Below are 14,584 nucleotides of genomic sequence, written 5' to 3' on the forward strand. Positions count from 1 at the left end.
GTCGCATACCTCGCAGTGCGTCGCCGGCCACGCGAAGATGCAGCGGGGATGGAACCGATGTCCGCACCCGTCCAGCTCAAGAATCGCTCCGCAAGACTTGCAGGCCTCGCACCGCGTCGAGTTATCGCCTTCCAGGATGGCAGCAACGGCAACGGCGGTGTGGTCCATGACAGGCGCAACGCTCAAATTGAAGAGTGAGGCTCTACATTAGCCTTCGCCGCCTTTCGCTAAGATGCTCCAGCTACGCAAGCAAGTTGTGCGCCGCGCGCTGCAGACGCGTGCCATCGAGTGGACCGCCATCTCGCAGAAGCTGACTGACCCGCGTGCCCGCGCTGCCCTGGACAGCCTCCGTGACGTGCACGGCCAGGTCGCCGCCGAGGCCCGTAACTACGTGAAGGAGCCTGAGGCGATCGACTTCGATTACTACCGCTCGGTCATCAAGAACAAGGAGCTGGTGGACGCCATGGAGGCTAACTACAAGAGCATCTCCTTCCCGACCATCACTCCCGAGGAGCTGGACGCCTCTGCCAAGTCGGCTGACCTTCCGGAGGAGCTGCGTTTGAACGAGCAGGAGACGGTCGACAAGCTCGTACGTTGGGCTACAAAAAATGGTATTGCAATTATAGCTGATATTGACTATTTTTTGTATAATTGCTGAGTACAGTTCGCCCAGCTGGACGAGAAGGTGACGGACTCGAAGGCCCGCATTGAGGAGCTGAAGGAGCTCATCGGTCTGATGGAGGAGACCCGCACGACGCTGGCCACGACTATGGATGAGGTGACGGCCATGTACCCGGAGGTTGAGGAGGAGATCGACGACGAAATCGCCAACCTCGACTGGGAGAAGGACACGCAGTAAGATGCTGTCATCTAAGGACAGATAAAAATCTTGGACGCTGCAGCTTTCTACAAGAATACAGATGCAAAGTGGACGAGGGAGGCTTGATCAAGCAGGCGAGCAAGTGAGCACGTACAGCACAAATCGAGCTCTCCTCGTGGTTGGTGTATCCTCTTTAATTGCCAGCTCTTCCAAACACGCAAATTGAAGTGGGTTTGCATGTGTCTCGCTCCCCGACTCGTCCGTTTTTCACGTATATTCGGTGGTGTCTGCAACTCGTAACAGGATGTTACAACTATTTCAAAGCACAGCCCTTAACACCTTGATTACAATTATTGCTGGTGTTTTAGGCCATTCTTTTAGTTACTCACGCGTGCGGTAGGCTTCCGGAACGCGAAATAGCTCCTTGGGGTTCTTGGCTATCTCAGTGTCCACACAAGCGTTGTAGGCTAGTAGCGCGTCTTTGCACTTCTCGAGCGCCACATTGCCCACCTCGGTGTCGGACTCGCCCTTGGGCTGCTTGCCGTGCTCATAGAAACACCCGAAGAACTTGGTCGCCACCTTCTCACAGGGCTTAGGCACTCGCGGGAAGTTGTCGCTCACGCGCAGCTCAGTCGTGTCCGCCATCATCGTCTACCGATCAACGCGTATTGAGGTCTTGAAAATTGTAGGGTGGAGATTTGAGTTTGAGTAATCGGCGATGATACAAATTTTAAGTACAGTGAAAACGCTGCTTTGATTAGATGAGTACATCGGCAAGAGCGAGATGAAGTGAAGTGAAGTACGAATTGCAAGTCTGGTTTGGGTCAAGGTCAAACAAAAATCTCTTAATCTATCTATCGCGCAGTGCTGTTGGTCTACGTATCATCATTTCTCGCTACTGCTCGCACTCTCCTGCGACCATTTGAGCTTCTCCTTGCCGGCCGATCGTCTGTGCTGTGTATGTACTGGTACTCGATCGGCCTGTTATCTATTTGCATGGAAGCACAGCGGATATTAACTGCTCAGTCGTCAGATCGCCGAAAACTCCCAGAACACAAAAAGTAGTAGAGCATTGATGCACCACGCAATACGCTCCCCAGTTTCTCAATTGATAGCATGCACCAAAGCAAAACTAGCCGAACGCCACGTGGAGCATCAACTTCTCCATATGCAAAAGAAAAACACTTACGTTCCGTCGTCATCTTCGCCGTCGAAGTACAGGAACTCGGACGATGTGTTGAACGCAACTCCCGAGTCCAGGAACGTCGCAAGCGCAGCACCAAGCGGCCGAGCCACCTATTACATCCAAGAATACGCAATTAGCAAGCCATTACAAGTCCCAAAACCGCATTGCAATGCACGCAACATACGGCGCTGCCGAAGCGATTCTTGCTGGTCTGCACCAGTTTCTCGATAGTAGCTGAGTTTTGCTTGCCCGCAGAGGAGCGTGCCATTGCCCTGGCCACTGCGCGGGTCATCTTGAGCCGCTGCCCGAATCGGTAGTACGTCATGGCGTCCTCCGTCTGCGGGTGGTACAGTAGAAGTAAAGAATTGGTGGCCGCATGTTTTGGATGAAAGCAGCAAGCCATGTACCTATAATGTGGTACGTTGTCAAACAGCTGGTGTAAACTACGTAAAGCTGTCAATAACTGTAGCCATGAAGTCGGCAAGTACTCGGTTGCAAATGTGCATGTTGCTTGCACTGTACGTGAATGAGAAGGTGATGCACCTGGTAAATTTCAACAATACCCATTTGCCTGGGGTTTTACTGTAGTTTACCAGGCTCTAATGCTGGATGTGAAAGAAGTTCCTCAGCGTTAAGTGAATGCATAAATATTGTCTTGTGATCAATTAACGAGTTGAAGATGAATTGCTGGCAGGTGCAAACCAGCCCCACGCGGGGTCGCTGCACTCTTCTCCTGGTGGACATTTTCCTTCGTGCAAACAGGACCAGACTTGCTCGCCGGTATGCTCTTGAAATTGCATGTCCTGCGAAACACACGAGAGTTAGCATTGTGGTGATGTGGTGCCAGCTCCTAATAACGGTTTGAGACGAACCTCGTGATGGGCCTTGTCGAAGACGGAGCTGGCGCGCGAGCGGAGTCCACCTGAGCTACCGAGAGACGACTCTGTACTGGCGGAGCTGTCGGCGCCGCTGTGTCGAAGGTCCTTCTTCGTGTCGATCTTGAGCAGTCCGAGGTGCAGCGCAGTCACGGACCTTGCAATCTCATCCTGTGTTACTTGGCCATTAGCTGGGTTGTCTTCGTCGTTCTCTTCGTCACTATCCTCGCCGTACTCATAGTACTTGGCTACTGAGTAGCTGGTAATCCCCACCACTACACCGGCGGCGATCGCCGGGTTCTCGCGCAGCCATCGCACGCCGTCAAGCACCTCGGCCGGTGTCGGTAAGTATGATGGAGATCCTATTTTTGTAAAGAGCTTTTCCATCAGTGCAATTCACACTCTATTCGTCTCAGAACCTCCTCTTTGCCTGAAAGCCGTTGAATTCAGTTGTGGCTTGGGCAAAAGGTGGCTTGTGACTGTGCTGGTTGCACAGCTGGCTTACTGAGGTGATATGTTGACGCGCCGTCCTCGTGAAGTAATTCGGGGCTACTTCATGTAACGGCAACTGTCCCGGCGATCCAAGTAGGGCACTCGCGGATCAGGTTGGCTGAGTTCAAACGGGACCCTAAGCAATCTTCCATCTCCACCCAACCAGCTCAGTAACTAAATGTGTACTGTGGTTTTGAGCATCAGGCAAGTACATTTAGCAACCTTCCCTCGGGGTCCGGCGGTCCATGTCCTTGTTAAAGCAGCCAAGAGTGTCGTTACGGCCTTAAAGTAAAAAAGTCAATTTCAGCGCGTGCATTTGTGCTTGAACCACGCTGACACTGCAGAGACTAGCTTCGCAGACACGACGAATAGAGTACAGCCACTTGCTACGTAGAAACGGACCCGTCGTCGGTGGTGGCCGCGACGAGTTCTGCATTGCACGTATCCTCCAAGGTCCAACTGCGCGGATGACAAGTGATCATCGAGCGAACGTAACTTCAACTTGGGTGGCCCACACAGTTAAGCTGAAGCTGTTTACCAATCATATTTTATTTTTTTTAAGTTAAAGCTGGTTTAGCACTCGGGGCGAGCGCTATCAGCCCCGATTAACTGGTACATCTCTCTCTCCGTGCTCGGGACTGTAACAGCCCGACAGACTATTGTACACTGGTGCATACAGTAATGGTCTGACTGGTGCATGTAATAATAGTCTTTCTCTCTGACTCAAAGACTAAGTGAGTCCGTTACGTAGAAGGCAGCGAGCCTAAGGAATCACAGTGGATGTCATTTGTGCGTTACAAGTTCCTATCTGAATGTCACTCCCAATATCTCGTCTGGTGTGTCATCGCAGGCATTCATTTGTTTGGCGACTAGCGAGCCAGTTCTATGAGCGGATAACATTATCCTTTTACCCCATAATGACAGCGATATTTACAGTAGCAAACAACGCTAGTATAGCTCGAAGAAACAGCGGCGAGGATCATTAATGTCGCTGTAAAGCCTATGTCCACTGGAGCCTTAAATCCTATGTCGATTGGAGCCGAATCGAGAATTCGAATCAGTGCTGGTTCTCGTTTCACGGTTAGATGTTTGTCAAGATGCTGCGAAGCGGTCAAACCACTGAACTGACTCTGGATTCGTAGTCAACAGTAAAAAAAAGTCAATCTGCGGCTTTAAAATGTCTTGGATGCTAATAGCTTTCAGGCGGCTACGATCCTGGTAAAGTTTTTCTTCGCCTAAAGACGAGAGTTGAATTATGGCACGACTGAGCAGTACGGCTTCGATAGTATAAACACTTCGTCGCGGTCTCTATTTGTTGATACGCTTTGGCTAAGTTGTTTGATTAGAGTAATGCGTGTGCAGCTGATATTCAATAGTAGTCTCTCCTTTCCAGGATAAATTCTCCAATCGATATGTGCCATTTTCGAACTTAACAAGAACTTGAATTGCCCTACCCCTCACGAACCGGTCAGATGAACCGCGGACCGTCATTCGCCGTTTGCCATTTTTCCTCTCTTATGACTGGCCGATAGTGCTGCGGGTGCTTGACTTCGCTTTTGTATGCTTTGACTTGGTTGGTCCGAAACCTTTGCGACCTCCTCCAGTGGGCATTCATTTTGCGAGAGGAAAGGTGCGTTGGCGCGTCAATGAGGCCGCTCTGGTTGCCTAGTTCGTCGTCTGCAGGCGCTATCTTGCACCCAGCAAGGAGCCACAGGCTCGTAAATGAGAACCCCATGCAAGCAGGTCTTTCAGACTCGCCATACAGACTGAGAATAAGCACACTCGGCACTGAGTTGATACAGGGCAGCAGGGGCGTCTATAGACGACGGATTGGCGACGAGAGTACAGATTTTCGCGACGAATTTGAAAGCTGACAGGACACTTTATCGTTGGCATATTACAGGGAATCATGCAGATCTTTGTGAAGACCTTGACGGGCAAGACCATCACGCTGGACGTGGAGCCGTCCGACAGCATTGACAATGTCAAGCAGAAAATTCAGGACAAGGAGGGAATCCCGCCTGACCAGCAGCGTCTGATCTTCGCTGGCAAGCAGCTCGAGGACGGCCGCACGCTCTCGGACTACAACATCCAGAAGGGTGCGACATCCATCGATCGAGTTTATAACCAGTAAAACCGGTGTGCTAACCTTCCTATATGCTCCTAACAACAGAGTCGACCCTCCACTTGGTGCTGCGTCTGCGTGGTGGTGCCATTGAGCCCACGCTCGCCGCCCTGGCCAAGAAGACCAACTGCGAGAAACAGATCTGCCGTATCTGCTACGCGCGTCTCCCGCCCCGTGCCACCAACTGCCGCAAGAAAAAATGCGGCCACAGCAACCAGCTGCGCATCAAGAAGAAGCTCAAGTAATTGCTAGGTCAACTGCTATCGGCTTTTCCTTCTCGCGGACGGGAAGTGGATCGCACTCTCAAGAAGCGCACGACGGCAATCTGCAGTATTGCCTCTCTTTGTTTAAGCAGCAGGTGGCAACACGTCTTTCACTGACTGTGGTGCGCTGAAGGATGAACTACTGCTATGCAGTGAGGAACTCAATACACATCTGTCGCTGCGCTCGGCCCCTCTCCAATTCATGCTGTTTCTATTGTTTTACCTGTTTATTGTAAGTGTTATCGGTAATGATCCACGGTATGGATGTGAGCTCGCCAACACGTTGCAACTGTCGACCCCTTTCATTGTAATACGTTCGCCCACCTCCTTGACTCAGTATCACTGGTAGCTTCTTCGGATTACGATTCTCGGTATGTCAACTTTCTTAACTTCCATCTTTAAAGACAAGTAAGTCCACCTTCCCGAATGCAAGCAAATAAGTGCATTTCAAGCTCCACCCGTCCATCGCAGCATTCAAGTCTTTCCTCACGATGGAAGAACATTTTTGAATCAACGCAGAGCATCCAACAATGGCAAGAGCATAGCGGCTGATGAACCCGGTGCCATTTCCAAATCTAACAAAACGCCGGCTGATCACATCGACTGAGCGCTGACCAACAAGGCCAATAGCAGCTGATGTATTGCTGCTCACAGTTTTATCCAGTGCTTCCATGTCAAACATGTATCGATCAGCAGCGTACTTTTTGATTTCACAATCGCCTGACGCAGTATCGACCGGCAGCTTTTCTCAAAAATATATTTACTGGAAATGAAAAGTTTCTGGACAAGAAATAACTTATTGAAGTACTCAGAGGGAAGTAAACCACTTTAAAAAACACTTGGGACATCCAAATGATGCCTTACAAAATAGCAGTATATATTTTTGAGCTGGTCAAAAACTAGAAACGAGAGGTTCTCCCGCTAAATACGCTTCAGCTTGCGCTATATCATGTTTATCCTTACTATTGCAACAGAGAAAGCTATGCGAGCCAAGTCCTAGTAAAGTTTGATAGCGAGGGCATAAAAACAATTTTGGGTCACGTTGTTCACTAAAGCATCACTTGTGCGTCTCGTGAAAGCACCGACATGTGATGGTACCTACCTGTAGGCAGTTCAAGATGACAATCTCTTCGAAGCCGTTGGAGGTTATTTGGATGCATCAAATGAAGTGATACCGGTCGATAGGGCTCCCCAAAATTTAATTTAAATGGATTTCTACTCTGATCAGAACAAATACCTGCATGGTAGCTCGGAAATCTGCAAATAACAGCACCAAAACGTGATCGTGCTACTAGCGTAATGGCTTCGAGAAGAACTTGCTCCTCGAGCGTTGGGAACGCATCAGAGAAGCGTCAGAACATGGCTAAGGTTGTGAAAGTTGGCAAACTGAGTTTAAGTCAGCGGCACCGGTTTGCCGATATCTTAAGAGCAGAAATCTAAAAATAAATTTTGTGAAATAATAGACAAATCCATAAATAATTTATCAAATTGTGACCAACAGACTCGCCTAAAACCGTGTACGTTTTCGTTTGTCTTTTTAAACTAACTTGTTGGACTCATGGGCCTCATATTCGTAAAAACTCATTTGTGCCGGCTTCTCGAAATACGGGCGCTTTCCATCGTAATTTTGCAGCGGAAGTCATCAATATCAATAGCTCCTATTGGTATCCATTGTACTGTAGTACTAGAGTAAAGTAATACGTAATACTACCTATACTATTTCGTATCAGTATTACAGAACAGCACTTCTACTACTACTACAAGCACAGCAGCGTACTACAAAATTAAGTAGTACTGGATTTAGTACTCATACTACGTAGTACTACTGTCACAGTAACTGTGATATTGCTGGTAGTCCTACTTGTTCAAATGAGGCTGCGTAAAAAAAATGATACTTATGAACCTAAGTACGAATCGGGCGCCTCCTCTATCTTTTGAGCCCTTATAAGCTACAGAATGTTTAAAACTGAAGAAGTTGTGGTCGCTCAAAAATATTATCTCCATTTATGGGCCCTCGAAATGACGATACATTTAGGAGTGTTGTGAGCTCAATATTTTTTCAATTTTAAAAATTTAAGTGTTATTTAAAAGCTCTTGTTAAAAGCAATTAAATAAGGGTAGCTTTACAGTTTTTTCGATACAATAAATGTCACTGTTTCGGTTACCAGTAAGTGTGAAAATCAATTGGGCTCGATTATCTCAATAACTCTAAATGGTTCATAAGTATCATTTTGTTTGACGCAGCCTTAAATATGTGTGCACAATTACTACATGTTCACAAATTCTAAATTCTTAGCAGAAGGTGAAAAACTCCCAGGATGTCATGTTGAAAACCAATTTCTACACTACCACCCTTAGACAGCTAAAGACGCTTGAACGCTTAGTTGCCCACGGCCCACACGCGGACGATACCGTCCGTGTAACCCGAGAAGAGCACGGAGCCGTCAGCCGACCAGGCCAGCGAGATGCAGTGCGGGGGCTGAGCGTACTTGCCCTTGGGCTCCTCGATCTCAGGCTGCAGGTCGTGCACGACGATCTTCGACTCGAGGTCCCAGATCTTGATGCCCGACGTGGTGGCAGCGCACAGCCAGTAGCGGTTGGGCGAGAAGATCAGAGCGTGGATGACGTCGCCAGCCACCAGCGAGTAGAGGCGCTTGCCCTCGTTCAGGTCCCACAGGTTGGCAGTGCCGTCCTTGCCACCCGAAGCGCAGATGGATCCATCGGGGGACACAGTTACCGTGTTAAGGTAACCCTCGTGGCCGAACAGGTTGGTGCGGAGCTTGCAGTTCGACAGGTTCCAGATCTTGACGACCTTGTCCCAGCCGCACGACACGATGAGCGGGTTGGCGGTCGAGGGCGAGAAACGCACGCACGAGACCCACTCGGTGTGGCCGTCCTCAGTGATGGTGTACTTGCACTCACCCAGAGTGTTCCATAGCTTGACGGTCTTGTCACGCGAGCCCGAAACAATCTGACGGTTGTCGGCGCTGAAGGCCACAGACAGCACGTCCTTGGTGTGTCCCACGAAGCGACGCGTGGTGATGCCCGTGTTCAGGTCCCACAGACGCAAGGTGCCGTCCCACGAACCGGACAGAGCGAACTGACCGTCCGACGAGATGACAACGTCCTCCACGTAGTGCGAGTGGCCCTGCAGGCGGCGACGGGCGAAGCCGTACTCCTCGCCGTCGTTGGACAGCTGCCACACAAGCAGCGACTTGTCGCGCGAGGCAGTCAGAAGCAGGTTGGGGTTCTCGCGGGTAGTGGCGATAGCCGTCACGGCCTTGCCGTTGTGGCCGTCAAGCTCGGCGCGCGGGTAGATGCTGGTCTCGGCCATGGTGAAGGGGTTTTCCAAAGTGGGGCAGCTCCGGTAGGCTCTCAAAAAGCCCCCCTTTGAATGACCACCAGTCAACAGAGATGAACATGATTGGACGAAATAAAAACAAAACGATCATCGGATTGCACAGGTGTTGTCGACGAAATGTAGCCATGTTTCTACGTAACTGCACAGCCCGCTTCTCATCATGTACACACGCTTGGAAATTTGTCCAGAGCGTAATGGACGCTCCATAATTCATTCGGACCCGTGCATCCCGACTCTCTCTTCTTCGTTTCTTCAAGCACTGTAATGCATCTGAGGCAATTGGTATTGGCTGTGGTGGCTGTCCTCCTCGCTTGCAGTGGTGGTGCTACTGCTGACCTGAATCGTCGCGGTTTGCTGTTGATTGACGACGTGGAGTATGAAGAGCGACGCAGATCCGCTACTGGAGCCATCACATCGGGACAAGCAGGGATAGTGACAACAACGACCGTCAATGAAGACAAGGGTGGGACGGTGACTGTCACGACTTACAACGACGACGGACTGTGGCAGCGTGTCAAGAGGTGGTGGAAGAAGATAATCGGCCACGAAGAGCGCCTTCGTTCTGGTGACAGAACATCTGGAATCGGACCACGCGTAGGAACCGGAGGCACTGTTATAATTTCCGACAACAACAATGGAGGGGGCACAGTGACTGTGACAGTGTTCAATAACAACGGTCTCTTCCAAAAGATTAAGAGGTGGTGGAAGCGGATTTTTGACCGTGAAGCTTCGAGATCGGCTCGTGCACTGCGAAGATAAGAGCATAGTGATTTGTAAGCAAGCGAATATCGCTGCTGAACTTGATAATTTCATGATAATTTTGAGAATTGCAACATGCTTCCTCGTTTTTTGGGACCTTTACGAATGAGAAGTATCATAATTAGGCTCTACCACTCCTTCGACAACCAGCAACGGCACAATTTAAAGGATGGCTGTCGCTTTTGAAACATCTTTGGTAAAGACACCGGCAAGAGTTGCCCCCGTAGCGGTATCGTTAGCGGTACAATCGAAGACACGTTCACAACGCCACCTCAGCAAAATCAATCCTACGCCGTCAAGTGAAAGTGACTCGTGGTTTAGCGTTGTGAAGACTTGAAGCCAGTATATCTTCGACAATTTGACCACGATCCCTTACCCAGGTTGGTGGCGACAAGTTTCCGTGGACAACAGGGAGGTGGATCTGGTGTCGTCCTTGCTCGAGTCTCTCAATGAAAAATATGATACATGTACGCTTTTGTGAATCTGGTTACATTAACTTGGAGACTACAACGGCGGATAGATTTGCGGAATTCCTTTAAATTCTGGACCGCCGTAAAAAAATATTGGCCTCTGCGTACAGCACCGTCTGCGCGTTGTTCAGTCGCTAATACTGTAGTGAGGCTGGTGACCGACTTGGTCACTTGACGTGTGAAGCTTCTCCGTGGACCTGCGAGACGTATCATAAATGATGAAGACCTTCAGTAATGGAGTCCAGGTTGGCTTCATACACTTCGGAGGCACTGGCAATACCGCTGTCTCGGATTCAAGCTTGGGTAAAATTTTACCGAAGCATTTGATGCAACGTTTCTATCAATTAAATTGATTTTTTTTAATAGACTAAACTCTGTTTTTTTAGCTTTGGTATCCTTAATCTATTGTAGTCACCAAGACAACTCTTTGTGCTGGTTGATTTTTCACTAGCCGAGTGCCGCCACTACGCGACGGGTAGAAATGAATGTCGCTCCTTGTGTTTTGCCTCCGTTCCGCTCGCCACGGGCTCGTTTCACTACTCGCACGGTAGGTTGGCAGATTTGGCTCAGGCGGGCCCAAAGGCCCGCAGGGTTGCAGAAGGTGCCGATTTGGGCCGCCTCGCTGCGCTCGGCAGCTTTTAGGCCAATCGGGGCCACCTTCGCTGCGCTCGGCAGCCAGTAGGAATATTTCAATTATTTTATCCAATGATTTGTCCGGAAAAGCGTGACAGGCACGACAATTTAGTGTGACGGACAGACAGGTTGCTGCAGTAGATATTTAAGACTAGCCGTTCGCCGCCGCTACGCGGCGGAGTGGCATGGTTTGTTGGAGATGAGGTGGCCGCAATTTAAGTGCTTCTTGGTGTCGCGTGTTTTGAGAGCGTGGTTCACCCCGTAGATCTTGGCATCGTGTATTTAACCACTTGCCTTTCCGTAGTCTCATTCGGCCCCGTATAATATTGTGGTTTGGAACGCTTCCGTTACCCCGTACTACAGGTTAGATCTCATGTTCTACAGTGGCCGGCGCTCTTCCGTGATCTTCCTGGCTTCGTGGTTCCCTGCTCACCCCTGCTTAGTAGTTAAGAGCTCTCTCTTTTGGGTTCATGTTTTTTTAGTACTGCGTCGTGGCTGCTAACTATTTCCTGCTCTCAAACGTTTCGTGGGCTGCACCGGCTTCTTGATACTCAGTCTTTCGTGACCGTTCGCCTCCCATAGCTGGTACTCTAGCCGAATGGTGCTTTTCCGTGGTTTGGTGCCTCCACGCAGTCGTGTTGTTCCAGCACCCGTGTATCGGGCTCGTTTGGTGAGGCTCCATCGACCGCGTTATAACGCCATCGTGTAATTGCGATATGGTTTTGCTGTCTATGGTATTGTGCTCGCGGATTGCATCTGCATTGCCCATGTTATCGTGCTCTACAACGGTATCGTCCTCCACAATCGTGGTCACCACGAGCCCCCTTCCATTTCGTGGCTGGTCTGCCGTCCGTGCAATCGAATTCTACTGCGCTATTGTTCTCCGTGGCACGGTAAGCTCAGGTTCTACACTGATATAGTGCTCCGTGGCTCGGTGATTTCGCGTCTACAGCTCCAGTGGCCGCATTTCTATCATGGCTTAGTGTCTTGGCTACCGTCCAAGTCATCGTTTTATTTTGTGGTGTCAGCGCTGGTCTGCCGTCCGTTCTATTGTGAGCTACCGTAGTATCGTGCTCCCTGGCTCGGTAAGATCCGGTTCTACCCTGGTATCGTGGGTGATTTCCCTTTATGGTCTCCCGCGGCTTTATGCCTGGTCCGTCGACCGTGCTCCGTGCTCTACCGTGATGCTATGGGAGAATTGCTGTTAGTGCACTCTTACCGCTGCGTGCTCTTTCGTAGCCCGTGCTTTTCAGCATGCTGGGGTGTCTATGGATTTAGTTCCCTTCTGTCGCCCGTACGCTCCCGTCATATTCTTGTCGTTCTGTCCTGTTCATGGCTGCGTGCACTTCCATATTTCACGCTACGTAAAACACTTCGTGGTTTGCATCGGCTAAGGCTTCGATCTTTCGTGCTTCGTGTTGCTCTTCTATCCCATCGTCTACATAGGGTGGGTCGATGTTCCTTCGGGCTTCGTGCTCTTGCTTAGTCACGTGCCTCCGTAAACAAAATAGCTGTTCCCATTTTGTTTGATGTACGCTACATATATTGTTGGAAAGTTTGCAGAATATCTGAAGGTCGCACACTACGCGCGCAAATACAAAGGAAGATGACACTTTTTCCCGGAGGCAGTGTGGGGTGCAGGGGTGTAAGCCACAATAGTCATATTTTAAGTTTTTCACATTATTACTAATAGCAATAAAATTGTGATTTATTATCGAACACTGATATAATAACTATGTATACTACTACTACAAATAGTTGCAAGGAAAAATATGAAATGTATTGATAATAGTACTACTCAAAACATATTGTAAGTTTGATTTTTAGAAAAGTACTATGAAGCCTAAAATATCAGTCTATATCCAATAGCCACTAAAGTTTCGATTGAGGCCTAAATATAAGTCACCAGGACCTACGAAAATTTTCAACAGCTCCTACGACGATATTGTATGTGTGTGCACGTCAAAGCCTCCTATTAATGCTCATTAACGCGTGCACAGGCAGCGCCCTTTGCGTGGCCTTGCGAGCCGCAGCTGATAAATGAGAGCAAAATGCTATTGAACGCTGCATTTAAGTACGATGTGTTGACCACATACAGTGTGTTCACCGCATAATGCGATTTACCCTATCGACGCCGCCTTCGCTGCGCTCGGCAGCCAGTAGAACGCCCGCATTAGCGTGAGTTTTATTAGCCCTACCCTCGGACGGACTTACGGACAGACAACACACTCCACTAGAGAGGTAAGACTAGCCGTTCGCCGCCGCTACGCGGCGGAGGTGGCAGGCTGTAGCCCCAGGGGAAATTGGCTCACGCCTTCGCTGCGCTCCGGCGTAGACATGATTTATGTAAACGTGATGTATTAAATGCATTTGAAATTGAACATTCCTACTCCGAACCAAAGATCTGCCTGTAGACAATGTTCTGGGCGTAGACCCCATCCTCCTCCTCCAGCTTTGGGTACTCGACCAGCGCCTTGAATCTTGATCGAAGTGACTCGCGACATCGCAACGTTCAGCTGCCCGTGGGAGAAGCAAGGCGTAGCAAGATACAGCCCCAAGTACTGCACCGTTTGTCCTTGCGCCTTGTTAATCGTCATCGCAAAGGCCGGTTGGACAGGAAACTGCTTGCGTCTCAAATGAAACGGAAAGCTCCGAATATCTCCGTCACTGATGAAAACAATGCGGGGAATCAACACATGTTGCCTATGTCGCTCACCTGTCATGATTGTGGCGTGGATGACATGTGGCTTGAGGGCCACAATTCGAAGCCGTGTTCCGTTGCACAGCCCTAGATCTGAATTCAGGTTCCGCATCATCATGATAGGCATTCCTACCTTGAGGGTCAACTTGTGGGGAGGCATTCCACTGATATTCATCGAGTGGAGTACCTCCTGCTCGAAGAAATTGCCGTCACCGTCGTCTTGTACAGAATCGGAAGACATGTATTCCCGCGCCTGTCCAGCTAATCGATCGGTCACCGCTTCATTGATGCGGTGCACGATTGCGTTCGTGGTCGTGAGAATCGTACGGTTAGCGAAATACTCATCGGTAGCAACTTCGGGGTTGTTAATCTCGCCATACATTTCGTCGATGATCCGATCCATGCCTCTTGGAATAACACCAGGACGAATTTCCTGGTCCTCATCCTCAGGCACAGGTGGATTCTCAATCAGCATATCGCGCGGGATCTTCATGTAATCGTTTCCTAGGGAAGGGTTTACATCATGCCTTCTCTCCCCGACTTGCAGCAGGAACTCGGAGAATGCAGCCATTTCCTCAGCCGTGTCTGCAGTATCAGCTGTGCGCACTCGCATGTTTTCCGTAAGACGGAACGTCTGGAATTGGGGCCACAGCCTAGACGACTTGAGGCAAGCGTCAATTGTCTCGACGGGTGTTCCATTCTTAACGACCGGGAGAATTTGGCGGAAATCGCCCGAAAGTACAAACACTTTCCCCCCAAAAGGCTCGGTATCGTTGTCAAGTATGTCCCGCAGTGTTCTGTCTACTGCCTCGAATGCGTGGCGATGGGCCATAGGTGCTTCGTCCCAAATAATCAAACTTGCATGCTTGATCAACTCCTGAATATGGGAGTTCTTCCCT

The 14,584-nt window shown here is 49.6% G+C and overlaps 5 protein-coding genes across 5 annotated transcripts; 3 read left to right on the forward strand and 2 right to left on the reverse strand.

The window, feature by feature from the left end:
- Positions 1–57: 57 nt before the first annotated feature.
- On the forward strand, positions 58–1,065 carry PITG_09553 (uncharacterized protein; the record flags this gene model as incomplete). Its single annotated transcript, XM_002903140.1, has 3 exons — positions 58–162; positions 212–589; positions 665–1,065. The coding sequence occupies 3 exons, from the start codon at positions 58–60 to the stop codon at positions 857–859; spliced, it is 678 nt and encodes a 225-aa protein (XP_002903186.1).
- Positions 1,066–2,005: 940 nt separating this feature from the next.
- Positions 2,006–3,809, reverse strand: PITG_09554 (uncharacterized protein; the record flags this gene model as incomplete). Its single annotated transcript, XM_002903141.1, has 5 exons — positions 2,006–2,116; positions 2,191–2,413; positions 2,709–2,809; positions 2,879–3,243; positions 3,776–3,809. 5 exons carry the CDS (start codon positions 3,807–3,809, stop codon positions 2,006–2,008), a joined length of 834 nt encoding a protein of 277 aa, XP_002903187.1.
- Positions 3,810–5,282: 1,473 nt separating this feature from the next.
- PITG_09555 (ubiquitin-ribosomal fusion protein, putative) lies at positions 5,283–5,743 on the forward strand (the record flags this gene model as incomplete). Its single annotated transcript, XM_002903142.1, has 2 exons — positions 5,283–5,472; positions 5,547–5,743. 2 exons carry the CDS (start codon positions 5,283–5,285, stop codon positions 5,741–5,743), a joined length of 387 nt encoding a protein of 128 aa, XP_002903188.1.
- A 2,316-nt stretch (positions 5,744–8,059) lies between these two features.
- PITG_09556 (guanine nucleotide-binding protein subunit beta-2-like protein) lies at positions 8,060–9,107 on the reverse strand (the record flags this gene model as incomplete). Its single annotated transcript, XM_002903143.1, has 1 exon — positions 8,060–9,107. One exon carries the CDS (start codon positions 9,093–9,095, stop codon positions 8,142–8,144), a length of 954 nt encoding a protein of 317 aa, XP_002903189.1.
- Positions 9,108–9,386: 279 nt separating this feature from the next.
- On the forward strand, positions 9,387–9,881 carry PITG_09557 (uncharacterized protein; the record flags this gene model as incomplete). The annotated part of the gene is made up of 1 exon (XM_002903144.1): positions 9,387–9,881. One exon carries the CDS (start codon positions 9,387–9,389, stop codon positions 9,879–9,881), a length of 495 nt encoding a protein of 164 aa, XP_002903190.1.
- Between the last annotated feature and the right edge of the window lie 4,703 nt (positions 9,882–14,584).

The sequence above is a fragment of the Phytophthora infestans genome, genomic scaffold (assembly GCF_000142945.1).
Source record: "Phytophthora infestans T30-4 supercont1.15 genomic scaffold, whole genome shotgun sequence".
Lineage (NCBI taxonomy): Eukaryota > Oomycota > Peronosporomycetes > Peronosporales > Peronosporaceae > Phytophthora > Phytophthora infestans.